At 46.2% G+C, this 14,754-nt stretch overlaps 1 protein-coding gene across 2 annotated transcripts in view; it reads right to left on the reverse strand.

Annotated features, from left to right (window-relative positions):
* TMEM63A (transmembrane protein 63A) overlaps positions 1-14,754 on the reverse strand; it is a 48,692-nt gene that overhangs the window by 21,112 nt on the left and 12,826 nt on the right. For both annotated transcript variants that reach the window (XM_075204333.1, XM_075204334.1), the window contains exon 4: positions 14,528-14,588. In XM_075204333.1, coding sequence (XP_075060434.1) covers positions 14,528-14,588 — 61 coding nt within the window. The remainder of the gene's footprint in view (positions 1-14,527; positions 14,589-14,754) is intronic.

A 14,754-nucleotide genomic window follows, 5' to 3' on the forward strand; every position in this document is an offset into this window, starting at 1 on the left:
AGTGTGCTGTTGGTGTAAGACTGAGGAGCAGATATACAGATATACTGGAGAGATACTGTGAGAGCAGTGTGCTGTCGGTGTAGGACTGAGGAGCAGATATACAGTTATACTGGAGAGATACTGTGAGAGCAGTGTGCTGTCGGTGTAAGACTGAGGAGCAGATATACAGTTATACTGGAGAGATACCGTGAGCAGTGTGCTGTCGGTGTAAGACTGAGGAGCAGATATACAGATATACTGGAGAGATACTGTGAGAGCAGTGTGCTGTTGGTGTAAGACTGAGGAGCAGATATACAGATATACTGGAGAGATACTGTGAGAGCAGTGTGCTGTCGGTGTAGGACTGAGGAGCAGATATACAGTTATACTGGAGAGATACCGTGAGAGCGGTGTGCTGTCGGTGTAAGACTGAGGAGCAGATATACAGATATACTGGAGAGATACTGTGAGAGCAGTGTGCTGTCGGTGTAAGACTGAGGAGCAGATATACAGATATACTGGAGAGATACTGTGAGAGCAGTGTGCTGTTGGTGTAGGACTGAGGAGCAGATATACAGATATACTGGAGAGATACTGTGAGAGCAGTGTGCTGTTGGTGTAAGACTGAGGAGCAGATATACAGATATACTGGAGAGATACTGTGAGAGCAGTGTGCTGTCGGTGTAGGACTGAGGAGCAGATATACAGTTATACTGGAGAGATACCGTGAGAGCGGTGTGCTGTCGGTGTAAGACTGAGGAGCAGATATACAGATATACTGGAGAGATACTGTGAGAGCAGTGTGCTGTCGGTGTAAGACTGAGGAGCAGATATACAGATATACTGGAGAGATACTGTGAGAGCAGTGTGCTGTCGGTGTAAGACTGAGGAGCAGATATACAGATATACTGGAGAGATACTGTGAGAGCAGTGTGCTGTCGGCGTAGGACTGAGGAGCAGATATACAGATATACTGGAGAGATACTGTGAGAGCAGTGTGCTGTCGGTGTAAGACTGAGGAGCAGATATACAGTTATACTGGAGAGATACTGTGAGAGCAGTGTGCTGTCGGCGTAGGACTGAGGAGCAGATATACAGATATACTGGAGAGATACTGTGAGAGCAGTGTGCTGTCGGTGTAGGACTGAGGAGCAGATATACAGTTATACTGGAGAGATACTGTGAGAGCAGTGTGCTGTCGGCGTAAGACTGAGGAGCAGATATACAGATATACTGGAGAGATACTGTGAGAGCAGTGTGCTGTCGGCGTAGGACTGAGGAGCAGATATACAGATATACTGGAGAGATACTGTGAGAGCAGTGTGCTGTCGGTGTAGGACTGAGGAGCAGATATACAGTTATACTGGAGAGATACTGTGAGAGCAGTGTGCTGTCGGTGTAAGACTGAGGAGCAGATATACAGTTATACTGGAGAGATACTGTGAGAGCAGTGTGCTGTTGGTGTAGGACTGAGGAGCAGATATACAGATATACTGGAGAGATACTGTGAGAGCAGTGTGCTGTCGGTGTAAGACTGAGGAGCAGATATACAGTTATACTGGAGAGATACCGTGAGAGCAGTGTGCTGTCGGTGTAAGACTGAGGAGCAGATATACAGATATACTGGAGAGATACCGTGAGAGCAGTGTGCTGTCGGTGTAGGACTGAGGAGCAGATATACAGTTATACTGGAGAGATACTGTGAGAGCAGTGTGCTGTCGGTGTAAGACTGAGGAGCAGATATACAGTTATACTGGAGAGATACTGTGAGAGCAGTGTGCTGTCGGTGTAAGACTGAGGAGCAGATATACAGTTATACTGGAGAGATACTGTGAGAGCAGTGTGCTGTCGGTGTAAGACTGAGGAGCAGATATACAGATATACTGGAGAGATACCGTGAGAGCAGTGTGCTGTTGGTGTAGGACTGAGGAGCAGATATACAGTTATACTGGAGAGATACTGTGAGAGCAGTGTGCTGTTGGTGTAGGACTGAGGAGCAGATATACAGTTATACTGGAGAGATACTGTGAGAGCAGTGTGCTGTCGGTGTAGGACTGAGGAGCAGATATACAGATATACTGGAGAGATACTGTGAGAGCAGTGTGCTGTTGGTGTAGGACTGAGGAGCAGATATACAGTTATACTGGAGAGATACCGTGAGAGCGGTGTGCTGTCGGTGTAAGACTGAGGAGCAGATATACAGTTATACTGGAGAGATACTGTGAGAGCAGTGTGCTGTCGGTGTAGGACTGAGGAGCAGATATACAGTTATACTGGAGAGATACTGTGAGAGCAGTGTGCTGTCAGTGTAAGACTGAGGAGCAGATATACAGATATACTGGAGAGATACTCTGAGAGCAGTGTGCTGTCGGTGTAAGACTGAGGAGCAGATATACAGTTATACTGGAGAGATACCGTGAGAGCAGTGTGCTGTCGGTGTAGGACTGAGGAGCAGATATACAGTTATACTGGAGAGATACTGTGAGAGCAGTGTGCTGTCGGTGTAAGACTGAGGAGCAGATATACAGATATACTGGAGAGATACTGTGAGAGCAGTGTGCTGTTGGTGTAAGACTGAGGAGCAGATATACAGATATACTGGAGAGATACTGTGAGAGCAGTGTGCTGTTGGTGTAAGACTGAGGAGCAGATATACAGATATACTGGAGAGATACTGTGAGAGCAGTGTGCTGTCGGTGTAAGACTGAGGAGCAGATATACAGATATACTGGAGAGATACTGTGAGAGCAGTGTGCTGTCGGTGTAAGACTGAGGAGCAGATATACAGATATACTGGAGAGATACCGTGAGAGCAGTGTGCTGTCGGTGTAAGACTGAGGAGCAGATATACAGATATACTGGAGAGATACCGTGAGAGCAGTGTGCTGTCGGTGTAAGCCTGAGGAGCAGATATACAGTTATACTGGAGAGATACCGTGAGAGCAGTGTGCTGTCGGTGTAGGACTGAGGAGCAGATATACAGATATACTGGAGAGATACCGTGAGAGCAATGTGCTGTCGGTGTAAGACTGAGGAGCAGATATACAGTTATACTGGAGAGATACCGTGAGAGCAATGTGCTGTCGGTGTAAGACTGAGGAGCAGATATACAGTTATACTGGAGAGATACCGTGAGAGCAGTGTGCTGTCGGTGTAAGACTGAGGAGCAGATATACAGTTATACTGGAGAGATACTGTGAGAGCAGTGTGCTGTCGGTGTAAGACTGAGGAGCAGATATACAGATATACTGGAGAGATACTGTGAGAGCGGTGTGCTGTCGGTGTAAGACTGAGGAGCAGATATACAGATATACTGGAGAGATACTGTGAGAGCGGTGTGCTGTCGGTGTAGGACTGAGGAGCAGATATACAGTTATACTGGAGAGATACTGTGAGAGCAGTGTGCTGTCGGTGTAGGACTGAGGAGCAGATATACAGTTATACTGGAGAGATACTGTGAGAGCAGTGTGCTGTCGGTGTAAGACTGAGGAGCAGATATACAGATATACTGGAGAGATACTGTGAGAGCAGTGTGCTGTCGGTGTAAGACTGAGGAGCAGATATACAGATATACTGGAGAGATACTGTGAGAGCAGTGTGCTGTTGGTGTAACACTGAGGAGCAGATATACAGATATACTGGAGAGATACTGTGAGAGCGGTGTGCTGTTGGTGTAGGACTGAGGAGCAGATATACAGATATACTGGAGAGATACTGTGAGAGCAGTGTGCTGTCGGTGTAGGACTGAGGAGCAGATATACAGTTATACTGGAGAGATACTGTGAGAGCAGTGTGCTGTCGGTGTAAGACTGAGGAGCAGATATACAGATATACTGGAGAGATACTGTGAGAGCAGTGTGCTGTCGGTGTAAGACTGAGGAGCAGATATACAGATATACTGGAGAGATACTGTGAGAGCGGTGTGCTGTCGGTGTAAGACTGAGGAGCAGATATACAGTTATACTGGAGAGATACTGTGAGAGCAGTGTGCTGTCGGTGTAAGACTGAGGAGCAGATATACAGATATACTGGAGAGATACTGTGAGAGCAGTGTGCTGTCGGTGTAAGACTGAGGAGCAGATATACAGATATACTGGAGAGATACTGTGAGAGCGGTGTGCTGTTGGTGTAGGACTGAGGAGCAGATATACAGATATACTGGAGAGATACTGTGAGAGCGGTGTGCTGTTGGTGTAGGACTGAGGAGCAGATATACAGTTATACTGGAGAGATACTGTGAGAGCAGTGTGCTGTCGGTGTAACACGGAGGAGCAGATATACAGATATACTGGAGAGATACTGTGAGAGCAGTGTGCTGTTGGTGTAGGACTGAGGAGCAGATATACAGATATACTGGAGAGATACTGTGAGAGCAGTGTGCTGTCGGTGTAAGACTGAGGAGCAGATATACAGTTATACTGGAGAGATACTGTGAGAGCGGTGTGCTGTTGGTGTAAGACTGAGGAGCAGATATACAGTTATACTGGAGAGATACTGTGAGAGCAGTGTGCTGTTGGTGTAGGACTGAGGAGCAGATATACAGATATACTGGAGAGATACTGTGAGAGCAGTGTGCTGTTGGTGTAAGACTGAGGAGCAGATATACAGATATACTGGAGAGATACTCTGAGAGCAGTGTGCTGTCGGTGTAAGACTGAGGAGCAGATATACAGATATACTGGAGAGATACTGTGAGAGCAGTGTGCTGTCGGTGTAGTACTGAGGAGCAGATATACAGATATACTGGAGAGATACTGTGAGAGCAGTGTGCTGTCGGTATAAGACTGAGGAGCAGATATACAGATATACTGGAGAGATACTGTGAGAGCAGTGTGCTGTCGGTGTAAGACTGAGGAGCAGATATACAGTTATACTGGAGAGATACTGTGAGAGCAGTGTGCTGTTGGTGTAAGACTGAGGAGCAGATATACAGATATACTGGAGAGATACTGTGAGAGCAGTGTGCTGTCGGTGTAAGACTGAGGAGCAGATATACAGTTATTCTGGAGAGATACTGTGAGAGCAGTGTGCTGTCGGTGTAAGACTGAGGAGCAGATATACAGATATACTGGAGAGATACCATGAGAGCAGTGTGCTGTCGGTGTAGGACTGAGGAGCAGATATACAGTTATACTGGAGAGATACCGTGAGAGCAGTGTGCTGTCGGTGTAAGACTGAGGAGCAGATATACAGTTATACTGGAGAGATACTGTGAGAGCAGTGTGCTGTTGGTGTAAGACTGAGGAGCAGATATACAGTTATACTGGAGAGATACTGTGAGCAGTGTGCTGTCGGTGTAAGACTAAGGAGCAGATATAAAGATATACTGGAGAGATACTGTGAGAGCGGTGTGCTGTCGGTGTAACACTGAGGAGCAGATATACAGTTATACTGGAGAGATACTGTGAGAGCAGTGTGCTGTCGGTGTAAGACCGAGGAGCAGATATACAGTTATACTGGAGAGATACTGTGAGAGCAGTGTGCTGTTGGTGTAAGACCGAGGAGCAGATATACAGTTATACTGGAGAGATACTGTGAGAGCAGTGTGCTGTCGGTGTAAGACTGAGGAGCAGATATACAGATATACTGGAGAGATACTGTGAGAGCGGTGTGCTGTCGGTGTAAGACTGAGGAGCAGATATACAGATATACTGGAGAGATACTGTGAGAGCAATGTGCTGTTGGTGTAAGACTGAGGAGCAGATATACAGATATACTGGAGAGATACTGTGAGAGCGGTGTGCTGTTGGTGTAAGACTGAGGAGCAGATATACAGATATACTGGAGAGATACTGTGAGAGCAGTGTGCTGTCGGTGTAACACTGAGGAGCAGATATACAGTTATACTGGAGAGATACTGTGAGAGCAGTGTGCTGTCGGTGTAAGACTGAGGAGCAGATATACAGATATACTGGAGAGATACTGTGAGAGCAGTGTGCTGTCGGTGTAAGACTGAGGAGCAGATATACAGTTATACTGGAGAGATACTGTGAGAGCAGTGTGCTGTCGGTGTAAGACTGAGGAGCAGATATACAGTTATACTGGAGAGATACTGTGAGAGCAGTGTGCTGTCGGTATAAGACTGAGGAGCAGATATACAGATATACTGGAGAGATACCGTGAGAGCAGTGTGCTGTCGGTGTAAGACTGAGGAGCAGATATACAGATATACTGGAGAGATACTGTGAGAGCAGTGTGCTGTCGGTGTAAGACTGAGGAGCAGATATACAGATATACTGGAGAGATACTGTGAGAGCAGTGTGCTGTCGGTGTAAGACTGAGGAGCAGATATACAGATATACTGGAGAGATACTGTGAGAGCAGTGTGCTGTTGGTGTAAGACTGAGGAGCAGATATACAGATATACTGGAGAGATACTGTGAGAGCAGTGTGCTGTTGGTGTAAGACTGAGGAGCAGATATACAGTTATACTGGAGAGATACTGTGAGAGCAGTGTGCTGTCGGTGTAGGACTGAGGAGCAGATATACAGATATACTGGAGAGATACTGTGAGAGCAGTGTGCTGTCGGTGTAAGACTGAGGAGCAGATATACAGATATACTGGAGAGATACTGTGAGAGCAGCGTGCTGTCGGTGTAAGACTGAGGAGCAGATATACAGATATACTGGAGAGATACTGTGAGAGCAGTGTGCTGTCGGTGTAAGACTGAGGAGCAGATATACAGTTATACTGGAGAGATACCGTGAGAGCAGTGTGCTGTCGGTGTAAGACTGAGGAGCAGATATACAGATATACTGGAGAGATACTGTGAGAGCAGTGTGCTGTCGGTGTAGGACTGAGGAGCAGATATACAGATATACTGGAGAGATACCGTGAGAGCAGTGTGCTGTCGGTGTAGGACTGAGGAGCAGATATACAGATATACTGGAGAGATACTGTGAGAGCAATGTGCTGTTGGTGTAAGACTGAGGAGCAGATATACAGATATACTGGAGAGATACTGTGAGAGCAGTGTGCTGTTGGTGTAAGACTGAGGAGCAGATATACAGATATACTGGAGAGATACCGTGAGAGCAGTGTGCTGTCGGTGTAAGACTGAGGAGCAGATATACAGTTATACTGGAGAGATACTGTGAGAGCAGTGTGCTGTCGGTGTAGGACTGAGGAGCAGATATACAGATATACTGGAGAGATACCGTGAGAGCAGTGTGCTGTCGGTGTAAGACTGAGGAGCAGATATACAGATATACTGGAGAGATACTGTGAGAGCAGTGTGCTGTCGGTGTAGGACTGAGGAGCAGATATACAGATATACTGGAGAGATACTGTGAGAGCGGTGTGCTGTCGGTGTAGGACTGAGGAGCAGATATACAGTTATACTGGAGAGATACTGTGAGAGCGGTGTGCTGTCGGTGTAAGACTGAGGAGCAGATATACAGATATACTGGAGAGATACCGTGAGAGCAGTGTGCTGTTGGTGTAAGACTGAGGAGCAGATATACAGTTATACTGGAGAGATACCGTGAGAGCAGTGTGCTGTCGGTGTAAGACTGAGGAGCAGATATACAGATATACTGGAGAGATACTGTGAGAGCAGTGTGCTGTTGGTGTAAGACTGAGGAGCAGATATACAGATATACTGGAGAGATACTGTGAGAGCGGTGTGCTGTCGGTGTAAGACTGAGGAGCAGATATACAGTTATACTGGAGAGATACTGTGAGAGCAGTGTGCTGTCGGTGTAAGACTGAGGAGCAGATATACAGATATACTGGAGAGATACTGTGAGAGCGGTGTGCTGTTGGTGTAAGACTGAGGAGCAGATATACAGTTATACTGGAGAGATACTGTGAGAGCAGTGTGCTGTCGGTGTAGGACTGAGGAGCAGATATACAGTTATACTGGAGAGATACTGTGAGAGCAGTGTGCTGTTGGTGTAAGACTGAGGAGCAGATATACAGATATACTGGAGAGATACTGTGAGAGCGGTGTGCTGTTGGTGTAAGACTGAGGAGCAGATATACAGTTATACTGGAGAGATACCGTGAGAGCGGTGTGCTGTCGGTGTAGGACTGAGGAGCAGATATACAGTTATACTGGAGAGATACTGTGAGAGCGGTGTGCTGTTGGTGTAAGACTGAGGAGCAGATATACAGTTATACTGGAGAGATACTGTGAGAGCAGTGTGCTGTTGGTGTAGGACTGAGGAGCAGATATACAGATATACTGGAGAGATACTGTGAGAGCAGTGTGCTGTTGGTGTAAGACTGAGGAGCAGATATACAGTTATACTGGAGAGATACTGTGAGAGCAGTGTGCTGTTGGTGTAGGACTGAGGAGCAGATATACAGATATACTGGAGAGATACTGTGAGAGCAGTGTGCTGTCGGTATAAGACTGAGGAGCAGATATACAGTTATACTGGAGAGATACTGTGAGAGCGGTGTGCTGTTGGTGTAAGACTGAGGAGCAGATATACAGATATACTGGAGAGATACTGTGAGAGCAGTGTGCTGTCGGTGTAGGACTGAGGAGCAGATATACAGATATACTGGAGAGAGACCGTGAGAGCGGTGTGCTGTCGGTGTAGGACTGAGGAGCAGATATACAGATATACTGGAGAGATACTGTGAGAGCGGTGTGCTGTTGGTGTAAGACTGAGGAGCAGATATACAGTTATACTGGAGAGATACTGTGAGAGCAGTGTGCTGTTGGTGTAGGACTGAGGAGCAGATATACAGATATACTGGAGAGATACTGTGAGAGCAGTGTGCTGTCGGTGTAAGACTGAGGAGCAGATATACAGATATACTGGAGAGATACTGTGAGAGCAGTGTGCTGTCGGTGTAAGACTGAGGAGCAGATATACAGTTATACTGGAGAGATACTGTGAGAGCAGTGTGCTGTTGGTGTAGGACTGAGGAGCAGATATACAGATATACTGGAGAGATACTGTGAGAGCAGTGTGCTGTTGGTGTAAGACTGAGGAGCAGATATACAGATATACTGGAGAGATACTGTGAGAGCAGTGTGCTGTTGGTGTAAGACTGAGGAGCAGATATACAGATATACTGGAGAGATACTGTGAGAGCAGTGTGCTGTCGGTGTAGGACTGAGGAGCAGATATACAGATATACTGGAGAGATACTGTGAGAGCAGTGTGCTGTCGGTGTAAGACTGAGGAGCAGATATACAGATATACTGGAGAGATACCGTGAGAGCGGTGTGCTGTCGGTGTAAGACTGAGGAGCAGATATACAGTTATACTGGAGAGATACTGTGAGAGCAGTGTGCTGTTGGTGTAAGACTGAGGAGCAGATATACAGTTATACTGGAGAGATACTGTGAGAGCAGTGTGCTGTCGGTGTAAGACTGAGGAGCAGATATACAGATATACTGGAGAGATACTGTGAGAGCAGTGTGCTGTTGGTGTAAGACTGAGGAGCAGATATACAGTTATACTGGAGAGATACCGTGAGAGCAGTGTGCTGTCGGTGTAAGACTGAGGAGCAGATATACAGATATACTGGAGAGATACTGTGAGAGCAGTGTACTGTTGGTGTAGGACTGAGGAGCAGATATACAGTTATACTGGAGAGATACTGTGAGAGCGGTGTGCTGTCGGTGTAAGACTGAGGAGCAGATATACAGATATACTGGAGAGATACTGTGAGAGCGGTGTGCTGTTGGTGTAAGACTGAGGAGCAGATATACAGATATACTGGAGAGATACTGTGAGAGCAGTGTGCTGTCGGTGTAAGACTGAGGAGCAGATATACAGATATACTGGAGAGATACCGTGAGAGCGGTGTGCTGTCGGTGTAGGACTGAGGAGCAGATATACAGATATACTGGAGAGATACTGTGAGAGCAGTGTGCTGTCGGTGTAAGACTGAGGAGCAGATATACAGATATACTGGAGAGATACTGTGAGAGCAGTGTGCTGTCGGTGTAAGACTGATGAGCAGATATACAGATATACTGGAGAGATACTCTGAGAGCAGTGTGCTGTCGGTGTAAGACTGAGGAGCAGATATACAGATATACTGGAGAGATACTGTGAGAGCAGTGTGCTGTCGGTGTAAGACTGAGGAGCAGATATACAGATATACTGGAGAGATACTGTGAGAGCAGTGTGCTGTCGGTGTAAGACTGAGGAGCAGATATACAGTTATACTGGAGAGATACTGTGAGAGCAGTGTGCTGTCGGTGTAAGACTGAGGAGCAGATATACAGATATACTGGAGAGATACTGTGAGAGCAGTGTGCTGTTGGTGTAAGACTGATGAGCAGATATACAGATATACTGGAGAGATACTGTGAGAGCAGTGTGCTGTCGGTGTAAGACTGAGGAGCAGATATACAGATATACTGGAGAGATACTGTGAGAGCAGTGTGCTGTCGGTGTAAGACTGATGAGCAGATATACAGATATACTGGAGAGATACTCTGAGAGCAGTGTGCTGTCGGTGTAAGACTGAGGAGCAGATATACAGATATACTGGAGAGATACTGTGAGAGCAGTGTGCTGTCGGTGTAGGACTGAGGAGCAGATATACAGTTATACTGGAGAGATACTGTGAGAGCAGTGTGCTGTCGGTGTAACACTGAGGAGCAGATATATAGATATACTGGAGAGATACTGTGAGAGCGGTGTGCTGTCGGTGTAGGACTGAGGAGCAGATATACAGTTATACTGGAGAGATACTGTGAGAGCAGTGTGCTGTCGGTGTAACACTGAGGCGCAGATATACAGTTATACTGGAGAGATACTGTGAGAGCAGTGTGCTGTCGGTGTAGGACTGAGGAGCAGATATACAGTTATACTGGAGAGATACTGTGAGAGCAGTGTGCTGTCGGTGTAAGACTGAGGAGCAGATATACTGGAGAGATACTGTGAGAGCAGTGTGCTGTCGGTGTAAGACTGAGGAGCAGATATATAGATATACTGGAGAGATACTGTGAGAGCAGTGTGCTGTCGGTGTAGGACTGAGGAGCAGATATACAGTTATACTGGAGAGATACTGTGAGAGCAGTGTGCTGTCGGTGTAAGACTGAGGAGCAGATATACTGGAGAGATACTGTGAGAGCAGTGTGCTGTCGGTGTAAGACTGAGGAGCAGATATACTGGAGAGATACTGTGAGAGCGGTGTGCTGTCGGTGTAAGACTGAGGAGCAGATATACAGTTATACTGGAGAGATACTGTGAGAGCAGTGTGCTGTTGGTGTAGGACTGAGGAGCAGATATACAGTTATACTGGAGAGATACTGTGAGAGCAGTGTGCTGTTGGTGTAGGACTGAGGAGCAGATATACAGTTATACTGGAGAGATACTGTGAGAGCAGTGTGCTGTTGGTGTAAGACTGAGGAGCAGATATACAGATATACTGGAGAGATACTGTGAGAGCAGTGTGCTGTTGGTGTAGGACTGAGGAGCAGATATACAGTTATACTGGAGAGATACTGTGAGAGCAGTGTGCTGTTGGTGTAGGACTGAGGAGCAGATATACAGTTATACTGGAGAGATACCGTGAGAGCAGTGTGCTGTCGGTGTAGGACTGAGGAGCAGATATACAGATATACTGGAGAGATACTGTGAGAGCGGTGTGCTGTCGGTGTAAGACTGATGAGCAGATATACAGATATACTGGAGAGATACCGTGAGAGCAGTGTGCTGTCGGTGTAGGACTGAGGAGCAGATATACAGATATACTGGAGAGATACTGTGAGAGCGGTGTGCTGTCGGTGTAAGACTGATGAGCAGATATACAGATATACTGGAGAGATACTGTGAGAGCAGTGTGCTGTTGGTGTAAGACTGAGGAGCAGATATACAGTTATACTGGAGAGATACTGTGAGAGCGGTGTGCTGTCGGTGTAGGACTGAGGAGCAGATATACTGGAGAGATACCGTGAGAGCAGTGTGCTGTCGGTGTAAGACTGAGGAGCAGATATACTGGAGAGATACCGTGAGAGCAGTGTGCTGTCGGTGTAAGACTGAGGAGCATATATATAGATATACTGGAGAGATACTGTGAGAGCAGTGTGCTGTCGGTGTAGGACTGAGGAGCAGATATACAGTTATACTGGAGAGATACTGTGAGAGCAGTGTGCTGTCGGTGTAGGACTGAGGAGCAGATATACAGTTATACTGGAGAGATACTGTGAGAGCAGTGTGCTGTCGGTGTAAGACTGAGGAGCAGATATACAGATATACTGGAGAGATACTGTGAGAGCAGTGTGCTGTCGGTGTAAGACTGAGGAGCAGATATACAGTTATACTGGAGAGATACTGTGAGAGCAGTGTGCTGTTGGTGTAAGACTGAGGAGCAGATATACAGTTATACTGGAGAGATACTGTGAGAGCAGTGTGCTGTCGGTGTAAGACTGAGGAGCAGATATACAGATATACTGGAGAGATACTGTGAGAGCAGTGTGCTGTTGGTGTAGGACTGAGGAGCAGATATACAGTTATACTGGAGAGATACTGTGAGAGCAGTGTGCTGTTGGTGTAAGACTGAGGAGCAGACATACAGTTATACTGGAGAGATACTGTGAGAGCAGTGTGCTGTCGGTGTAGGACTGAGGAGCAGATATACAGTTATACTGGAGAGATACCGTGAGAGCAGTGTGCTGTCGGTGTAAGACTGAGGAGCAGATATACAGTTATACTGGAGAGATACTGTGAGAGCAGTGTGCTGTCGGTGTAAGACTGAGGAGCAGATATACAGATATACTGGAGAGATACTGTGAGAGCGGTGTGCTGTAGGTGTAAGACTGAGGAGCAGATATACAGATATACTGGAGAGATACTGTGAGAGCAGTGTGCTGTCGGTGTAAGACTGAGGAGCAGATATACAGATATACTGGAGAGATACTGTGAGAGCAGTGTGCTGTCGGTGTAGGACTGAGGAGCAGATATACAGATATACTGGAGAGATACTGTGAGAGCAGTGTGCTGTCGGTGTAGGACTGAGGAGCAGATATACAGTTATACTGGAGAGATACTGTGAGAGCGGTGTGCTGTCGGTGTAAGACTGAGGAGCAGATATACAGATATACTGGAGAGATACTGTGAGAGCAGTGTGCTGTTGGTGTAAGACTGAGGAGCAGATATACAGATATACTGGAGAGATACTGTGAGAGCAGTGTGCTGTCGGTGTAAGACTGAGGAGCAGATATACAGTTATACTGGAGAGATACTGTGAGAGCGGTGTGCTGTCGGTGTAGGACTGAGGAGCAGATATACAGTTATACTGGAGAGATACTGTGAGAGCAGTGTGCTGTCGGTGTAGGACTGAGGAGCAGATATACAGTTATACTGGAGAGATACTGTGAGAGCAGTGTGCTGTCGGTGTAAGACTGAGGAGCAGATATACAGATATACTGGAGAGATACTGTGAGAGCAGTGTGCTGTTGGTGTAGGACTGAGGAGCAGATATACAGTTATACTGGAGAGATACCGTGAGAGCAGTGTGCTGTTGGTGTAATACTGAGGAGCAGATATACAGATATACTGGAGAGATACTCTGAGAGCAGTGTGCTGTCGGTGTAAGACTGAGGAGCAGATATACAGTTATACTGGAGAGATACTGTGAGAGCAGTGTGCTGTCGGTGTAAGACTGAGGAGCAGATATACAGATATACTGGAGAGATACTGTGAGAGCAGTGTGCTGTCGGTGTAAGACTGAGGAGCAGATATACAGATATACTGGAGAGATACTGTGAGAGCAGTGTGCTGTCGGTGTAAGACTGAGGAGCAGATATACAGATATGCTGGAGAGATACTGTGAGAGCAGTGTGCTGTTGGTGTAAGACTGAGGAGCAGATATACAGATATACTGGAGAGATACTGTGAGAGCAGTGTGCTGTCGGTGTAGGACTGAGGAGCAGATATACAGTTATACTGGAGAGATACTGTGAGAGCAGTGTGCTGTTGGTGTAGGACTGAGGAGCAGATATACAGATATACTGGAGAGATACTGTGAGAGCAGTGTGCTGTTGGTGTAAGACTGAGGAGCAGATATACAGTTATACTGGAGAGATACTGTGAGAGCAGTGTGCTGTCGGTGTAAGACTGAGGAGCAGATATACAGATATACTGGAGAGATACTGTGAGAGAAGTGTGCTGTCGGTGTAAGACTGAGGAGCAGATATACAGTTATACTGGAGAGAGACCGTGATGATATTGATGCTGTTTGCACATCACTGAGAAGCAGTTATACAGATAAGCGGTTTTATTTCTGAACTAAAAGGATCTATACAGATAAGCAACATCTTATCTTCTTGGTGTGTACACATATGGTGATGGGCTATCACTAAAGCACACTAGTTTTTGACATTTTGGTATTCTGTCTTTCCTTATATGCATACAAGACTGGAGTGAAATCTATTGTCCTTGAGGGCTATCCAGAAATTTGAATTATTATTACATTTTGGACTATTTATATACCCACTGAGTTTTGGATATTTTATCTGAAAATTATCACACCATTGTACGCCCCGTCCTTGTGTTGTACCATAATATATATATATATATATATATATACACACACACACACACATACACACACACACACTATACATACCCTGTCCCGTTCTAGCTCCTCATTAAATGAAGATGATCTTTGGTACACGCGGTGTGGAGTACTGGAAGACAGAAAATGGTTTTATTTCTGGGAAGAGACGCATAACCATAACCATAACGTGAAATATCATATACAAACAAAAGAAAGCAAATATGCACAATATAATTATGTCTGGGACTAAACAAACAAACACAGAAAGTCAAGTCAAAAAGATGACCATTTGGGGG

This window comes from Mixophyes fleayi, chromosome 3 (genome assembly GCF_038048845.1).
Source record: "Mixophyes fleayi isolate aMixFle1 chromosome 3, aMixFle1.hap1, whole genome shotgun sequence".
NCBI lineage: Eukaryota > Metazoa > Chordata > Amphibia > Anura > Limnodynastidae > Mixophyes > Mixophyes fleayi.